Below are 16,350 nucleotides of genomic sequence, written 5' to 3' on the forward strand. Positions count from 1 at the left end.
CCTTCAACTCCTTTCTCCGACATGTATTTATCCAGTTTCTCTTTAAATACACCTATTTAATTTCCCTAAACCACTCACCATAGTAACAAATTTTACTCAGAAGTTTTAGGACATGAATGTTCTCTAAAACGCTGTTTTTAAGTAGAGCGCAGATTGCAGAGAGTGAGTTCTCCTCTGTCTGCCAAGTGTGATCTATGATCTTCCGCTTTCCAATAGCGTCAGCCTGGGTTCAGCTAGGGCTATTGAGGCATAGTGCCAATGGACATATGCTCACTCACCCAGTTTGGCTGTTAACTTGGCACTGAATAGAAAAGCCAGAATACTGTGAATGTTGGAAATCTGAACTCAAAACAGGAATGCTCAGTAGCTTGGGAAGCATCACCTGGAAAGAGAAACAGAGTGAACATTTCAGCTTATAAATTATTTATGCTTATGTACCAAATTGAAAACTTGGCTAGGGAGCAGATGTCAGCATTGATGCAGAGGCTGAAATGTTACAACATACAGTAAGGGGCAATCAGAGAATCCATGTAAGAGGCCATCTGATCCTCACTACCTTGTGCTAGTTGTTCGGTGGAGATATCTAATTAGTCCCCCGTTCTTTCCCCACAATACTGAGGTCCATGTCCATATGCAGTAAGATCTGGACAATATCCAGGCTTAGAACATAGAACATAGAACATAGAACATTACAGCGCAGAACAGGCCCTTCGGCCCACGATGTTGCGCCGACCAGTTACAAAACAATGACCCACTAACCTAAACCAATCCCTTTTCGTCCATAAACCTATCCACGGATCTCTTAAACGCCCCCAAACTAGGCGCATTTACAACTGCAGCAGGCAGGGCACTCCAATCCCTCACCACCCTCTGGGTAAAGAACCTACCCCTGACATCCGTCCTATAACTACCACCCCTTAATTTAAAGCCATGCCCCCTCGTGCTAGATTTCTCCATCAGAGGAAAAAGGCTATTACTATCCACCCTATCTAAACCTCTAATCATCTTATATGTTTCAATAAGATCCCCTCTTAGCCGCCTTCTTTCCAGCGAAAACAACCCCAAATCCCTCAGCCTCTCCTCATAGGACCTCCCCTCCATACCAGGCAACATCCTGGTAAACCTCCTCTGCACCCTTTCCAAAGCCTCCACATCCTTCCTGTAATGTGGGGACCAGAACTGCACACAGTACTCCAAGTGCGGCCGCACCAGAGTTGTGTACAGTTGCAACATGACGCTGCGACTCCTAAATTCAATCCCCCTACCAATAAACGCCAAGACACCGTATGCCTTCTTAACAACCTTATCTACTTGACTCCCAACTTTCAGGGATCTATGTACACATACACCTAGATCCCTCTGCTCATCCATACTATTCAAAGTCCTCGCGTTAGCCCTATACTCGACACATCTGTTATTCCTACCAAAGTGAATTACCTCACACTTCTCCGCATTAAACTCCATCCGCCACCTCTCGGCCCAGCTCTGCAACCTGTCTAAGTCTTCCTGCAAACTATGACACCCTTCTTCACTATCTACCACACCTCCGACTTTGGTGTCATCAGCAAATTTACTAATCCACCCAACTATACCCTCGTCCAGATCATTAATAAAAATTACAAACAGCAGTGGCCCCAAAACAGATCCCTGAGGCACACCACTCGTAACCGAACTCCATGATGAATATTCACCATCAACCACCACCCTCTGTCTCCTATCTGCTAGCCAATTCCTGATCCAATTCCCTAGATCACCCCCAATCCCATACATCTGCATTTTCTGCAGAAGCCTACCATGGTGAACCTTATCAAACGCCTTACTAAAATCCATATACACCATGTCCACTGCCTTACCCCCATCCACCTCTTTGGTCACTTTCTCAAAAAACTCAATAAGGTTAGTAAGGCACGACCTACCCGCCACAAAACCATGCTGACTATCTCCAATCAATTCATTACTCTCCAAATAACTATAAATCCTATCCCTAATAATTTTTTCTAAAACCTTGCCCACAACAGAAGTGAGACTCACCGGTCTATAATTCCCAGGGAAGTCTCTGTTCCCCTTCTTAAACAATGGGACAACATTCGCTAACCTCCAATCTTCAGGTACTATACCAGAGGCCAACGACGACCTGAAGATCAGAGCCAGAGGCTCAGCAATCACTTCTCTTGCCTCCCAGAGAATCCTGGGGTAAATCCCATCCGGACCAGGGGACTTATCTATTTTCAGACCCTCCAGAATATCTAGCACATCCTCCTTATCAACTGCAACACTGTCAATTCTACTCCCCTGCAACCCAGTGTCCTCCTCAGCTATATCCATGTCCCCCTGCGTGAACACCGAAGAGAAATATTGGTTCAATGCCTCTCCAATCTCCTCCGGTTCCACACATAACTTCCCTCTGCTGGGAAGGCTTGGGCTGACAAGTGGCAAGTAACATTCGTGCCACACAAATATCAGACAATAACCATCACCAATAAGAGACACTCTAACCACTAGCTCATGACAATCTATGGTGTAACCATCACTGAATCCCCCACTGTCAACATCCTTGGGGTTACCATTGACCAGAAACTCAACTGGACTTGCCACATAAACACAGTGGCTACAAGAGCAGGTCAGAGGCTGGGAATACTGCAGCGAGTAACTCACCTCCTGATCCCCCAAAGCCTATCCACCATCTACAAGTCAGGAGTGAAATGGAATACTCCTCACTTGCCTGGATGGGTGCAGCTCCAAGAACACTCAAGAAGCTTGATACCATCCAGAACAAAGCAGCCCACTTGTTTGGCACTACATCTACAAACATCCACTCCCTCCACCACCGACATTCAGTAGCAGCAAGATGCACTGCAGCAACTCACCAAAGATCCTTAGACAGCACCTTCCAAACCCACAACCACTTCAATCTAAAAGGACAAGGGCAGCAGATACATGGGAACACCAGCACCTGCAAGTTCCCCCCCAAGCCACTCACCATCCTGATTTGGAAATATATCGCCGTTCCTTCACAGTCACTGGGTCAAAATCCTGGAATTCCCTCCCTAACGGCATTGTGGGTCAACCCACAGCACATGGACTCGAGCGATTCAAGAAGGCAGCTCACCACCACCTTCTCAAGGGGCAACCAGGGATGGGCAGTAAATGCTGGCCCAGCCAGTGACGCACATGTGCCAGTAATGAATAAAAAAGACTTTCCCCTTCAAATGTTGATCTAATTCTCTTTTGGAAGTTGCTTTTGGATCAACTTTCACCACCCTTTCAGCGATTCCAGTTCAGATCACAACACACTGCAGAGAAAATATTTTCTCATCTTCTTGATTTTAGCTGAAGTTTTTAGTCTTCCATTTATCAGGATAAACACAAGAATGCCAAATTTTAAACAGTCAAACAATTTACACCAGAGGAGAAACTGCATTCTGGTTGGTTGGGAAGCCAACTCTGATTGGGTGAGACGTTGCCATGGAGAAAGCAGTGGGGAACTATTGGCTCTCCAAGCTCCTGGGCAATTCGGAGAAAGTGCAAGGCTTGAAAATGTACCTGCTGTTTGTCGGGAAGGTGTGCCATGTATGAACATATTTCACTTTGAACAAGTGTAACCGAGCCACTCTATGAACTCAATTGATTATCTGAAATTCTTGTATGTGCTGATGAGCGCATAACAAAAAGTGTTTTGATAACATGTCTTCTCAAATCTGCCCTCTTGTTCTCTTACAAATGATCTTATATCAATGCCCTCAGCTGACTGATCCTCCGGCTAATGGAGCAGTTCCTTTCTTCATCCCTCCATCAGTACTCCTCATCCTCATATAGAGCAGCTGGAACTGGGAGCAGAACTGGGAATTGACTGGTATGGTTTAGAAAGTGGTTTTACTGCAGTGGTTGTACAAAAGAGGGAGCTCTTTATTCATGAAAGGAGTGGGTTGCGATAGAAATCTTCACGACCTCTGAGTATACACACTGTAACCCCACGCCAGGAGACCTGGATCACCCAGGCTCTGGCCTCATGAAGCATTTCTAGGTTTGCTAACCTACCAGCGGATTATTTGTTGTGTCAACTCAAAGTTTTCTATGCTGTTAATCTTTGGATGTCTGAATATAACATTCCCAAGAGATTCTGGGACAGATTTCTCATTACAGGAGTTCCTGCAACTGTGTGGCTGTTAGAAAAGGTGTCCTCTGTGTGTTTGCTGATATTTACAGGGAGTCTCTGGGGAACAGGAGTTTGTAGATTCCAGTTCCCCTCCAGAAACTTAAACACACATTTCAGACTGACAGCGGCATGAAGTGCTGAGGGCTGAGACATTAATTTGGCTGTACTGTCGAGTTTGTGTACGAGATCCTCGCTGAATATATTTAAGTCACGGGTAGATAGGTTTTTGATAGACAAGGGAATTAAGGGTTATGGGGAGAAAGCGGGAAAGTGGAACTGATCCACTTCAGATCAGCCATGATCTTATTGGATGGCGGGGCAGGCTCGAAGGGCTAGATGGCCTACTCCTGCTCCTACTTCTTATGTTCTTATTCTACGGAAACATAAAAACTAGAAGTAGGAGTAGGCCATTCAGCCCTTCGAGCCTGCCTTGCCATTTATGATGATCATGGCTGATCATCAAATTCAATAACTTGATCCCGTCTTTCCCCCAGATCCCTCGATCCCTTTAGCTCCAAGATCTATAAAAACATAATTCTGTAAAAGGACAAGGGGACCTCTTTGTTCCTCAATCCAAATCACTCAGATATTCTCACTGTGGTTTGTGGCACTTGCTTTCAACAAATTGCTTGTGGATTTTCCAACATTGCATCAGGGCCGATACTTCAGAAATAATTCAGTTCCAGTGAAGCGCTTTGAGATTATTCAAGACTCTACAGAAGTGCAAGTTTTCCTGTTCTTTGATATGTCCGTGGTGTTTTTTCAGGTGTCGGTCACAGCTGGGGGTCTGCACCGTGTCCACGGAACCAAATCTACTTCACCACTGCCAGAACAGGAGCTGAACATGTGGCTGAGCCAGCTGCGAGAGCTGGCACAACAGACCGTCACCACTGCAATGCAGGGAGAGGTGGGGCCAGAGATCGCTGCATGGTGGGGGAGGAGGGGGGGGCGGGGGGGGGGGCGGGGGGAGGCGCTGTCATTGCGCAGGGAGAAGGGGGGGACCCACCATTGCTGCGTGGGGAGGGGGGGGAGGCGACCCGCTATTGCTGCGCGGGGAGAAGGGGGTGACCCGCTATTGCTGTGCGGGGAGTTGGGGGGGGCGGGACGGGGGGGGAACCTGCCATTGCTGCGCGGGGAGAGGGGAGGGGTGGAGTTTCAATTTTCTATATCAGTGAGAATTTTCTATTCTTGTGACCATCCTCATTAATCTCCTCTGTAACTAGGCTAACATCAAATCCTTTCTGTTCAATGGGTGACCTGCTATGAGAGTGTATCCAACCCTGTGCTTTATCTGTTTGACGAGTGTTTGATGGGGACAGTGTAGAGGGAGCTTTACTCTGTATCTAACCCCGTGCTGTACCTGTCCTGGGAGTGTTTGATGGGGACAGTGTAGAGGGAGCTTTACTCTGTATCTAACCCCGTGCTGTACCTGTCCTGGGAGTGTTTGATGGGGGACAGTGTAGAGGGAGCTTTACCCTGTATCTAACCCCGTGCTGTACCTGTCCTGGGAGTATTTGATGGGAGACAGTGTAGAGGGAGATTTACTCTGTATCTAACCCCGTGCTGTACCTGTCCTGGGAGTGTTTGATGGGACAGTGTAGAGGAAGCTTTACCCTGTATCTAACCCCGTGTTGTACCTGTCTTGGGAGTGTTTGATGGGGACAGTGTAGAGGGAGCTTTACTCTGTATCTAACCCCGTGCTGTACCTGCCCTGGGAGCGTTTGATGGGGGACAGCAAAGAGGGAGCTTTGTTCTGTGTAATCAAAGCAAACTGCACAATGGAGGCTGTGTACATTGTGGGATATGAACATTTTAACAGGTCTTTGTTATCCTGTTACACTTCTCAGGGGCACATTAATCAAGATGAAGAGCTGAAACTGGAGAAAAGCTTGCAGGATGCCCTCCTCGGGATCAGCCACTGGTTAGACACTCTGGAGGAGGGATTTCCCTCTTCCAGCTCAGTACCTATTGAGGAGGCTGAAGAGCAGCTGCAGTGTCAGCAGGTAACCATCCACAGCATGGGAGTATCACAGTTACACAGGAAAGAACGGAGACAATCCAAACACTGGGAAGTAATGGAGTTAATATAGAGAATAACAGATACCCGGGAGTGAGTTACAGACTGGAATCTAATCGAGGGGTTCGGGGTGGTTTCTATACAGAATAACAGATACCCGGGAGTGAGTTACAGACTGGAATCTAATCGAGGGGTTTGGGGTGGTTTATATATAGAATAACAGATACCCGGGAGTGAGTTACAGACTGGAATCTAATCGAGGGGTTCAGGGTGGTTTATATATAGAATAACAGATACCCGGGAGTGAGTTACAGACTGGAATCTAATCGAAGGATTTGGGGTGGTTTATATACAGAATAACAGATACCCGGGAGTGAGTTACAGACTGGAATCTAATCGAGGGGTTCGGGATGGTTTATATACAGAATAACAGATACCCGGGAGTGAGTTACAGACTGGAATCTAATCGAAGGATTCGGGGTGGTTTATGTACAGAATAACAGATACCCGGGAGTGAGTTACAGACTGGAATCTAATCGAGGGGTTCAGGGAGGTTTATATACAGAATAACAGATACCTGGGAGTGAGTTACAGACTGGAATCTAATCGAGGGGTTCGGGGAGGTTTATATACAGAATAACAGATACCCGGCAGTGAGTTACAGACTGGAATCTAATTGAGGGGTTTGCTGGCAAGGCAGCACCCCCTCTGTTCTGCACTGCTTTTGTCAGCCCAGATTCTGAGCTCCAGTACCTGCAGTGGAGCTTGAACTCTTCTCTTTCGTACTGGAGGCAAAGGCGGTATCCAGCTGGCCATGGCTGTCAGTAAAACAGACTGGGAGAAAAGTCAGGGGTGGAAGGTGCTCAGCTTGTTAGCCTGGGTGATGGTTGCTCACTAGTTGTGGTGCTGAGGAAACTGATGTGTTTGATTATTGTATATTGCAGCTACTGGCCGCAACTCTGGAGAGACTCCAGCAGGAGCTGAGTGAGCAGAAGTGTGTGCTGGACCAAGGAGATGTACCTGGGGGTATCTTCCCCCAGGCCACAGAGTATCTGGCCAGTTTACAGAGCAGGCTAAAGCAGCTGCAGGCCATCCATTCCACAGTGAGGCAGTCACTGAGTGATGGAGTGAGTCAGATCAGACAGTACCAGGTAAGTACAGGCTGATATGCTCTCATCCCTGATATTGTGACTCACTATTCTCAAACCTGCTGCAATATTGCACTGTCACCCCAATCCTTTAACCATCCCCTTTAAACAGCACCGTGTCTCTTACTGTTTTATTGCAACATCAATCATTTCAGTTAATAATAACAGGAGACTTTAGTTGTGGCTGAATTAGTGACAGTGTGAAGCAGCTGGATTAACATCAGTACAGATACAGTCAGTAACACAGGGTGCTGGGGGGGAGTGGTTACTGAGTGACAGTGTGAGGGAGCTGGATTAACATCAGTACAGATACAGTCAGTAACACAGGGTGCTGGGGGGAGAGGAGTTACTGAGTGACAGTGTGAGGGAGCTGGATTAACATCAGTACAGATACAGTCAGTAACACAGGGTGCTGGGGGGAGAGGAGTTACTGAGTGACAGTGTGAGGGAACTGGATTAACATCAGTACAGATACAGTCAGTAACACAGGGTGCTGGGGGAGAGGGGTTACTGAGTGACAGTGTGAGGGAACTGGATTAACATCAGTACAGATACAGTCAGTAACACAGGGTGCTGGGGGGAGAGGAGTTACTGAGTGACAGTGTGAGGGAACTGGATTAACATCAGTACAGATACAGTCTGTAACACAGGGTGCTGGGGGAGAGGGGTTACTGAGTGACAGTGTGAGGGAACTGGATTAACATTGGCAGATTATTTATTCTATATTCTATATTCTAACAGCCTGTGGCCGTAAGCGGTGTTTCAATGTGATTGTCCACAGCTTTCTGGAATATAAACCAGTACAATTTGCATTAACTCCTTGATGCCATGTGTTTGTGGCTTGTATCCACTCTGTAGGGGAGGTTGAAGCAGTTCGAGGCTGCATTGTTGGAGATGAGGACTGATGTTCGGAAACAGTTATTGGAATCTGTGAGTCAAAGCAAAGGCGAACAGCTTGAGGTAACACCCCTACAATCACTTAACTTTAATCTATCATGTGCTTTTAACATTGGAAAACATCGCACAAGACACTTCACAAAAGCATAAATCAGACAAATGTTTGATCAGTCACGTGCTGATCTTTGAAAGAGGATGTGCCCATGTTTGCCTCTTGCCAGTAGCTGCCCCTTCACCCAGAGACGTTGAGACAGTTTGACCCCTTGCTTTCACAATGTGTTCCCCCCATTTCAGTCCATCTTGTTCTTCCGCCCGAACCCCATAAACTGCTTATCACCCACCTTCCCCTCCTAGCTGCCATGGCAGTGATATTGTTACCATTGCTTCTTCTCACACTGCTACTCCTGCTGTTCCAATCAGCTGTCATTTACCAGCTCATTCACAATGGGTAAGTGGCCTCCTTCTGTGACGGAAACTGTTTATAATTCTACAGACCACCCCTTTCCTCGAAAAAAATGACCCTTGACCCCCCCCATCCTTGCAAACTACTATCCAGCTCGAACTTCCCTTTTCCCTCCTTGTCCTTGAGCACCATGTCATTTCCCAAATCCCAAACCTCCCTTTTCTGTGACTCTGTGTTTAAATCCCTCCTATCAGGTTCCCGTCCCCGTTCTCAGCTCAAAAATGGCTTTCATCAAGTTCACAAATAACATCCTGTGTGATCAAGACAAGAATTAACTTTCCCTCCTCATCCTTCTTGACCCCTCTATGACCTTTGACACAGTTGATCACATCATCCTCCTCCCCTCTCCGTTCTCACCCAGTTAGATGGTACTGCTCTCACCTGGTTCCATTGTATCTCATTTTAACCAACTGGATACTGCAAAGTCTATGGACTATTGTCCGTATTCCAGCAATAGTCCTGAAGATTTATGCTCTGGAAGTTACCGTGCCCCGAGCCAAGCTGTTCCTGCACAGCCACATCACTGGCATCTACCCAGCAATGTGGGAAATTGCCCAGTACTATCAAGTGGCACTTACTCAGCAATAACCTGCTTGTGGATGCTCAGTTTGAGTTTGGGTTTTGCCAGGGTCACTCAGCTCCTAACCTCATCACAGCCTTTGTTAAAACATGGACAAATGAGCTGAATGCTACAGGTGGGGTGAGAGTGACAGCCCTTGACATCAAGGCAGCAAGCAGCCAAGTGTGGCATCAAGGAGCCTCAAATGTGAAGTCAATGGAAAGCAAGGGGGAAACCTTCCACTGTTTGGAGTTATACCTGACACAAAAGAAGATGGCTGTGGTGGCTGGAGGTCAATCATCTCATCTCCAGGACATCTCTGCAGGTATCCCTCAGGGTAGTGTCTGTGATCCAATCATCTTAGCTGCTTCATCAATGACCTTCCCTCCATCATAAGGTCAGAAGTGGAGGTGTTCGCTGATTACATAATGTTCAGCACCATTCATGACTTCTTAGATTCTGAAGCAGTCCATGTCCAAATGCAGCAACATGTGGACAATATCCAGGCTTGGGCTGACACATGGCAAGTAACATTCGCGCCACACAAATGGAACGCAATGATCATCACCACCATCAACAGGAGAGGATCTAACTGTCACTGCTTGAATTTCAATGGTTTTACCATCGCTGAATCTCCCACTATCAATATCCTGGGAACTGCCATTGACCAGAAACTGAACCAGACCAACCATATAAACACAGTGGCTACCAGAGTAAATCAGAGGCTGGGAACCCTGTATGAGTAACTCATCTCCTGACTCCCCAGAAACGGACCACATCTACTGGACACAAGTCAGGAGTGTGATGGAATACTCTCCGCTTGGCTGGATGGGTGCAGCTCCAGCAATACTCAAGAAACTCAACACTATCCAGGATAAAGCAACTCGCTTATTTGCGACTCCTTCACTCCCTCCACCAGCCAGACAGAGTGGCAGCAGTGTGTACCATCTACAAGATGCACTGTACAAACTCACCAAGGTTCCTTAGACAGCACTTTCCGAATCCACAATCCACTACCATCTAGAAGGACAAGAGCAGCAGATACACGGGAACACCACCACATGCATACTTCCCTCCAAGTCACTCACCATCCTGATTTGGAAATATATCACTGTTCTTTCAATGTCGCTGGGTCAAAATCCTGGAACTCCCTCTCTAACTCTGGGTGTACCTCCACCATATGAACTGCAGTGGTTCAAGAACTCAGTTCACCATAACCTTCTCAAGGGCAATTAGGGAGGGGCAATAAACGCTGTTCTAGCCAAAGATCCTATGTTCCAATAAACAAATAAAGAAAGCTCAATTAAATATTGGGAATCCATTGTCTTCAGATCCTGTTACAACCTTTGTTTCCGAGGCACTGATCCATTCCCTCTTCCTGCTCACAGAGATTGAGTTGGATTTGTCACGTCATTGGCATCAAATGGGAATCTAGAGTTTCCAGACACAAACCCTCCATCTCAGTAACGGCGCTTGCCTCCACTCCTGCATTCCAATGCTTTCCTGGACAATATCCTACCGTGCACATTCCTTAAAATTAATCAAACTCTATAGGATATATCTGATACTTAAGGTATACTTTAACCAATCAGATAGGGTGGATGTTTCCAAAGTTCTACTCTGCCTTGAATTTAATCCATGTCCCTGCCTCTCTGTACTCTGAGCAAGAGAATTCTACAGACTAATAATCTTCTGCAACAAAATCCAGGATCTCTGTGCTTCTTCAATTCTGTCCTCTCCAGCATCCCTGATTTTAATGACTGTACCATTTGTGGCCATACTTTCAGCACCCTTGACCCTAAGCTCTGGAATTCTCTCCCTAAAACCTCTATCCCTATCTATCACTGTGTCCTCATTTTAAGACAGTCTGCTGTAATAGTTCCTCATCTTGCAGTGTTAGAATTGTGAAGCAACTTGGGAGGCTTTTGAAGTTAAAGGCACTAGATAAATATAAGTTGCAGTTATCATTGTTCTCTGCCAAGTTGCCTTTACCAAGTGAGGATGAGTAAGTCTGCAATCTGTGTGTGCGTGTACGCATGTGTTTGCATGTGTGTGTGAGTGTTTGTGTTACAGTGAGGGGTGTGGGGTATATCAGGGGTGTTACAGCGCAGAGTGTGGGTATATCAGGGTGGTACAGTGAGGGGTGTGGGTATATCAGAGTGGTACAATGAGGGGTATGGGATATATCAGGTGTTACAGTAAGGGGTATATCAGGGTGATACAGCACAGGGTGTGGAGTATGTCAGGGTGTTACAGTGAGGGGTGTGGGGTATATCAGGGTGTCACAGTGAGGGGTGTGGGGTATATCAGGGTGTCACAGTGAGGGGTGTGGGGTATATCAGGGTGTTACAGTGAGGGGTGTGGGGTATATCAGGGTGTTACAGTGAGGGGTGTGGGGTATATCAGGGTGTTACAGTGAGGGGTGTGGGGTATATCAGGGTGTTACAGTGAGGGGTGTGGCGTTTGTATTATTAAGCCTCTGCTCTGTTGGTCTAATTCTCTTCTGATTTCTCAGTTGATGGAGAAGATGGAGGATGGTTTGGACTCTCTGAGTGACCAGTGGCTGGCCCTGGTTTCTGAAGGAGAACAATATGATCTGGAACACACATCGACTCTGGGTGTCAGCCCGCTGGAGGTAGGAAGATGTGTGACCCCCATTACACTGCAGCACTGTCTGGAAACATTGTCCTCAGTACCATTGCCTAACTCTGTCTCTCACTGGCTGCAGAAACCTTCATCTTTGCCATTTTATTTACCTGCAGATTGAATGATTCTAACTCTCGCTCAGTAACCCTGTCATCCTGAGCCAATGGCACAGACTTGGTTGCCTATGTCCTCATTCCCAGCTAGTTCCGTTCACTCATTGAAAGAAAGAAAGGGTTGCATTTCTATGGCACTTTTCACATCCTCAGAAGGCTCCTAAAAAGTAGGAGGTTTTGGATGGGATGCCCCTTCAGAGAGTTGGTGCAGAATCGATAGGCTGAATGGCCTCTTTCTGCATGTAGGGATTCTGTGGTTCTACTTGTGCTTCTAACCCACAGCAATGTGGTTGACTCTTAGAACATAAGAACATAAGAAATAGGAGCAGGAGTAGGCCATCTAGCCCTTCGAGCCTGCCCCGCCATTCAATAAGATCATGGCTGATCTGTCGCTGCTCAGTTCCACTTTCCCGCCCTCTCCCCATAACCCTTAATCCCCTCTCTTATCAAAAACCCATCAACCCGCGTCTTAAAAATATTTAGCGAGGCAGCCTCCACCACTTCAACGGGCAGAGAATTCCTCCTCAACTCCGTTCTAAACCGCCCCCCTTTTATCTTGAGGCTGTGCCCCCTAGTCCTACTGTCTTTTTTGAGCGGGAAGAGTCTTTCCACCTCTATCCTATCCATCCTATTCATCATCTTATACGTCTCAATGAGATCTCCCCTCATTCTTCTAAACTCTAACGAGTACAAGCCCAGTTTATTCAGCCTCTCCTCATAGCTCAACCCCCTCAACTCCGGTATCAGCCTAGTAAACCTCCTCTGCACTCCCTCCAAGGCCAAAATATCTTTGCGCAGGTGCGGCACCCAAAACTGCACACAGTAGTCCAGCTGCGGCCTCACCAATGCCCTATACAGACGCAGCAAGACCTCCCTACTTTTATATTCAATCCCCCTTGCTATGAAGGCCAGCATCCCATTTGCCTTCCTGACCACCTGCTGCACCTGCAAGCTGGGTTTTTGCAACTCATGCACAAGGACCCCGAGGTCCCTCTGCACCGTCACCTGCTGCAGTTTTTCGCCCTGTAAGTAATAGTCCTTCCTACCATTCTTCCTACCAAAGTGGACCACCTCGCACTTGCCAACATTAAATTCCATTTGCCATAGTTCAGTCAGTTCAGGGGCAGTTCATTAGATACAGGAGCAGAGTTAGCTCATTCGGCCCATCAAGTCTGCTCGGCCATTCGATCATAGCTGATCTGCTCCTCGTTCCCATTTTCTTGCCTTCTCCTCTTAACCCTTCAACCCATTACCAATTAAAAATCTGTCTAACTCCTCTTTAAATTTACTGACTGCCCCAGCACCCACCGTACTTTGAGGCAGCGAATTCCACAGATTCACAACCCTTTGGGAGAAGTAGTTTCTCTTCAACTCTTTTTAAATTTGCTGCCCCTTATCCTAAGACTAAGACCTCTTGTCCTAGGATGCCCCATAAGGGGAAGCATCCGCTCCACGTCTACTTTATCCACATCTTTTATCATCTTGTATATCTCAATTTGATCTCCCCTCATTCTTCTCGATTCCAGAAAGTGCAGGGGTGAGCAACAAAAGCTGGCCTTGCCAGCGATGCCCACAGCACAGGAAAAGATAAGTTTTTAAATATCAGTTGGCATTTTCTTTTGTGTCTCAGTGTCAAGTTTCCTGATATTCCTAAGAAGTGTTTGGGATATTTTTGATGTGAAAAGTGTGATATAAATACAGGCTGTTTAGATGCCTGGGGCCTGACTGCACCTTTCTCTGTGTTACAAGGAACTCCTCGATAGCACCAGGGTTTATCTGAAAGAGCAGCAGGGACAGCTCCAGTACAGCGTGCTGCTGGACACTCAGTACCAGTGTCTGGTACGGGGCCTCGTGGACCTGCTCAACAGCGGACAAGTCAAGGTCACCCAGGAAGCAAAGACACCAACCAATAGCATCGGAGATTTCCAGAGCCACCTACAGAGCTATAAGGTATTCAGTCTCACACGCGCTGTGTTTTACCCACTGTCAGAAGGTGCAGCTCCACAAAGGGGATGGGTCATCCATGCAATGGTTTTTGATTAGATTTATTATTGTCACATGTATTTACAGTGAAAAGTATTGTTTCTTCCGTGCTATACAGACAAAGCATACAGTTCATAGAGAAGGAAACAAGAGAGTGCAGAATAGAGTGTTACAGTCATAGCTAGGGTGTAGAGAAAGATCAACTTAATGTAAGTTAAGTTCGTTCAAGCGTCTGACAGCAGCAGGGAAAAAGCTGTTCTTGAGTCGGTCGGTATGTGACCTCAGACTTTTGTATTTTTCTCCTGATGGAAGAAGGTGGAAGAGAGAATGCATGGGGCTTGTGGGGTTCTTAATTATGCTGGCTGCTTTGCTGAGGCAGCTGGAAATGTAGACAGAGTCAGTGGATGGAAGGCTGATTTGTGTGGTGGACTGGCTTCACTCGTAACCCTTTACAGTTTCTTGTGGAGCAGGAGCCCATACCAAGCTAGTGGAGTGGCTGTTCTTTGATTGGCAGTTAAAAAATAAATAGTGAGATGTTCAACTACAGGAGTTATCACTCAACATCTATCCTTCCCTTCCTGCAGCAGCATCACAGGATGGGGATCAGGAATGGAATCTGTGGTTAATCAACCCCCTCCCCCTCCAGCCATCAGAAACCAGGGTTAATTGTTGCTCCTTTGATATTGCATTCCTTTGGCTCCTGCTGGTTTTCCATGGATTCCTCACAAACCACCTTTGCCATCAGCCAAGTCCTGAAGGCTTTAGTCAGTGTGTGGGAGTGTATGTGAACACATTTACAGAAGGGCAATGGGCAGCAGATCATCATTTCACCACAGAAACACATTATGGAGCTGCTTCTAATTCTGAATGTTTACAAGGTGTTAGTCCTGGCACTGTCCTCCAGAAATGTCCAAAAGAGAGAGGGATTGTTTATACTCCAATTGGGATGAGGGTATCTTGGCACGTGGACAGGCAGATCAACCCGGGACAGCTTGATGTCTTTCAGTCCTGAAGCTAACCGATACTGCAGCCTTGCAGCAATCTGCTTAAAGCACAGTATCCTGGTCTACTCTCTCATCAGGTTTTAGCAGAGACTTTGACACCTTTAACTGTGAAAAATGACACCAAGTTCAGATAAACGACACCCTCTACCCATTCAATGTTAATTGTGTTTAACATAACAAACTCCCTTCTTGGTCCAGGCCTTGAAATGTTCCTGTTGTTTTGGGAGGGGTTTTCACACCTAATTTGACAGATGAGAGATGAAACTTGTCCTTGGTCCTGTGCCAGCCAGGAGCTGGCCACTGGAATCTTAACCAACTGGCATCAGGTTAACAAGAGCATGTCTGTCGAGTCCTGACGATGTATTTGGGAAGTGACTGCCAATTTAACCTAGAAGCTGAGGAAGGAGTGAGTGCTTTCCCCAGAGCCATAGGGAAAGCTTATCACTCCCCATTCACAGTCTTAGACCACTCCACCTCTACCTCTGTTCAGCCCTGTACCCCAGTGAGAGTCAGCACCTTCAGGAGGGGAGGGGGACCCTGTACCCCAGTGAGAGTCAGCACCTTCAGGAGAGGAGGGAGACCCTGTACCCCAGTGAGAGTCAGCACCTTCAGGAGAGGAGGGGACCCTGTACCCCAGTGAGAGTCAGCACCTTCAGGAGAGGAGGGAGACCCTATACCCCAGTGAGAGTCAGCACCTTCAGGAGAATCTGTGATCAAGGAGAAAATAGCGGAATCCGTGATCAAGGAGAAAATAACGAGGCATCTTGAGAATTGTTTGATAGAGCAGACGCAGCACGGTTTCGTTAAGGAGAAGTCGTGTCTGACGAATTTATTGGAGTTCTATGAGGATGTGTCTAGGGCGGTGGATAGAAGAGAGCTGGTGGATGTGGTGTTTCTTGATTTTCAGAAGGTGTTTGATAAGGTGCCTCACAAGAGGTTATTGCAGAAGGTCAGGGGGCATGGAGTTGGGGGTAGGGTGTTAGCGTGGATAGGGGATTGGCTGTCAAATAGGAGGCAGAGAGTGGGGGTTAATGGGTGCTATTCGGATTGGCGGTTGGTGACTAGTGGAGTGCCCCAGGGGTCGGTGCTGGGGCCTCAGCTATTTACCATTTATATAGATGATCTGGAGGAGGGAACCGAGTGTATGGTGTCGAAATTTGCTGATGACACCAAGATTGGTGGAACGGCAAATTGTGCGGAGGGTGTGGAGAGTCTGCAGAAGGATCTAGATAGGCTGGGCGAATGGGCCAGGAACTGGCAAATGGAATTTAATGTTGGCAAATGTGAGGTTGTCCACTTTGGTAGGAATAATGATAGGAAGGACTATTACTTACATGGCAAAAAACTGCAGCATGCTATGGTGC

The 16,350-nt window shown here is 46.9% G+C and overlaps 1 protein-coding gene across 6 annotated transcripts in view; it reads left to right on the forward strand.

Annotated features, from left to right (window-relative positions):
* Positions 1-16,350, forward strand: part of LOC145352383 (nesprin-2-like) — a 243,402-nt gene that overhangs the window by 142,286 nt on the left and 84,766 nt on the right. For all 6 annotated transcript variants that reach the window (XM_080202157.1, XM_080202160.1, XM_080202159.1 and 3 more), the window contains 6 exons: positions 4,923-5,063; positions 6,004-6,159; positions 7,118-7,324; positions 8,180-8,281; positions 11,756-11,875; positions 13,749-13,949. In XM_080202157.1, coding sequence (XP_080058283.1) covers positions 4,923-5,063; positions 6,004-6,159; positions 7,118-7,324; positions 8,180-8,281; positions 11,756-11,875; positions 13,749-13,949 — 927 coding nt within the window. The remainder of the gene's footprint in view (positions 1-4,922; positions 5,064-6,003; positions 6,160-7,117; positions 7,325-8,179; positions 8,282-11,755; positions 11,876-13,748; positions 13,950-16,350) is intronic.

This window comes from Carcharhinus amblyrhynchos, chromosome 14, assembly GCF_965287045.1.
Source record: "Carcharhinus amblyrhynchos chromosome 14, sCarAmb.v2.hapA, whole genome shotgun sequence".
NCBI lineage: Eukaryota > Metazoa > Chordata > Chondrichthyes > Carcharhiniformes > Carcharhinidae > Carcharhinus > Carcharhinus amblyrhynchos.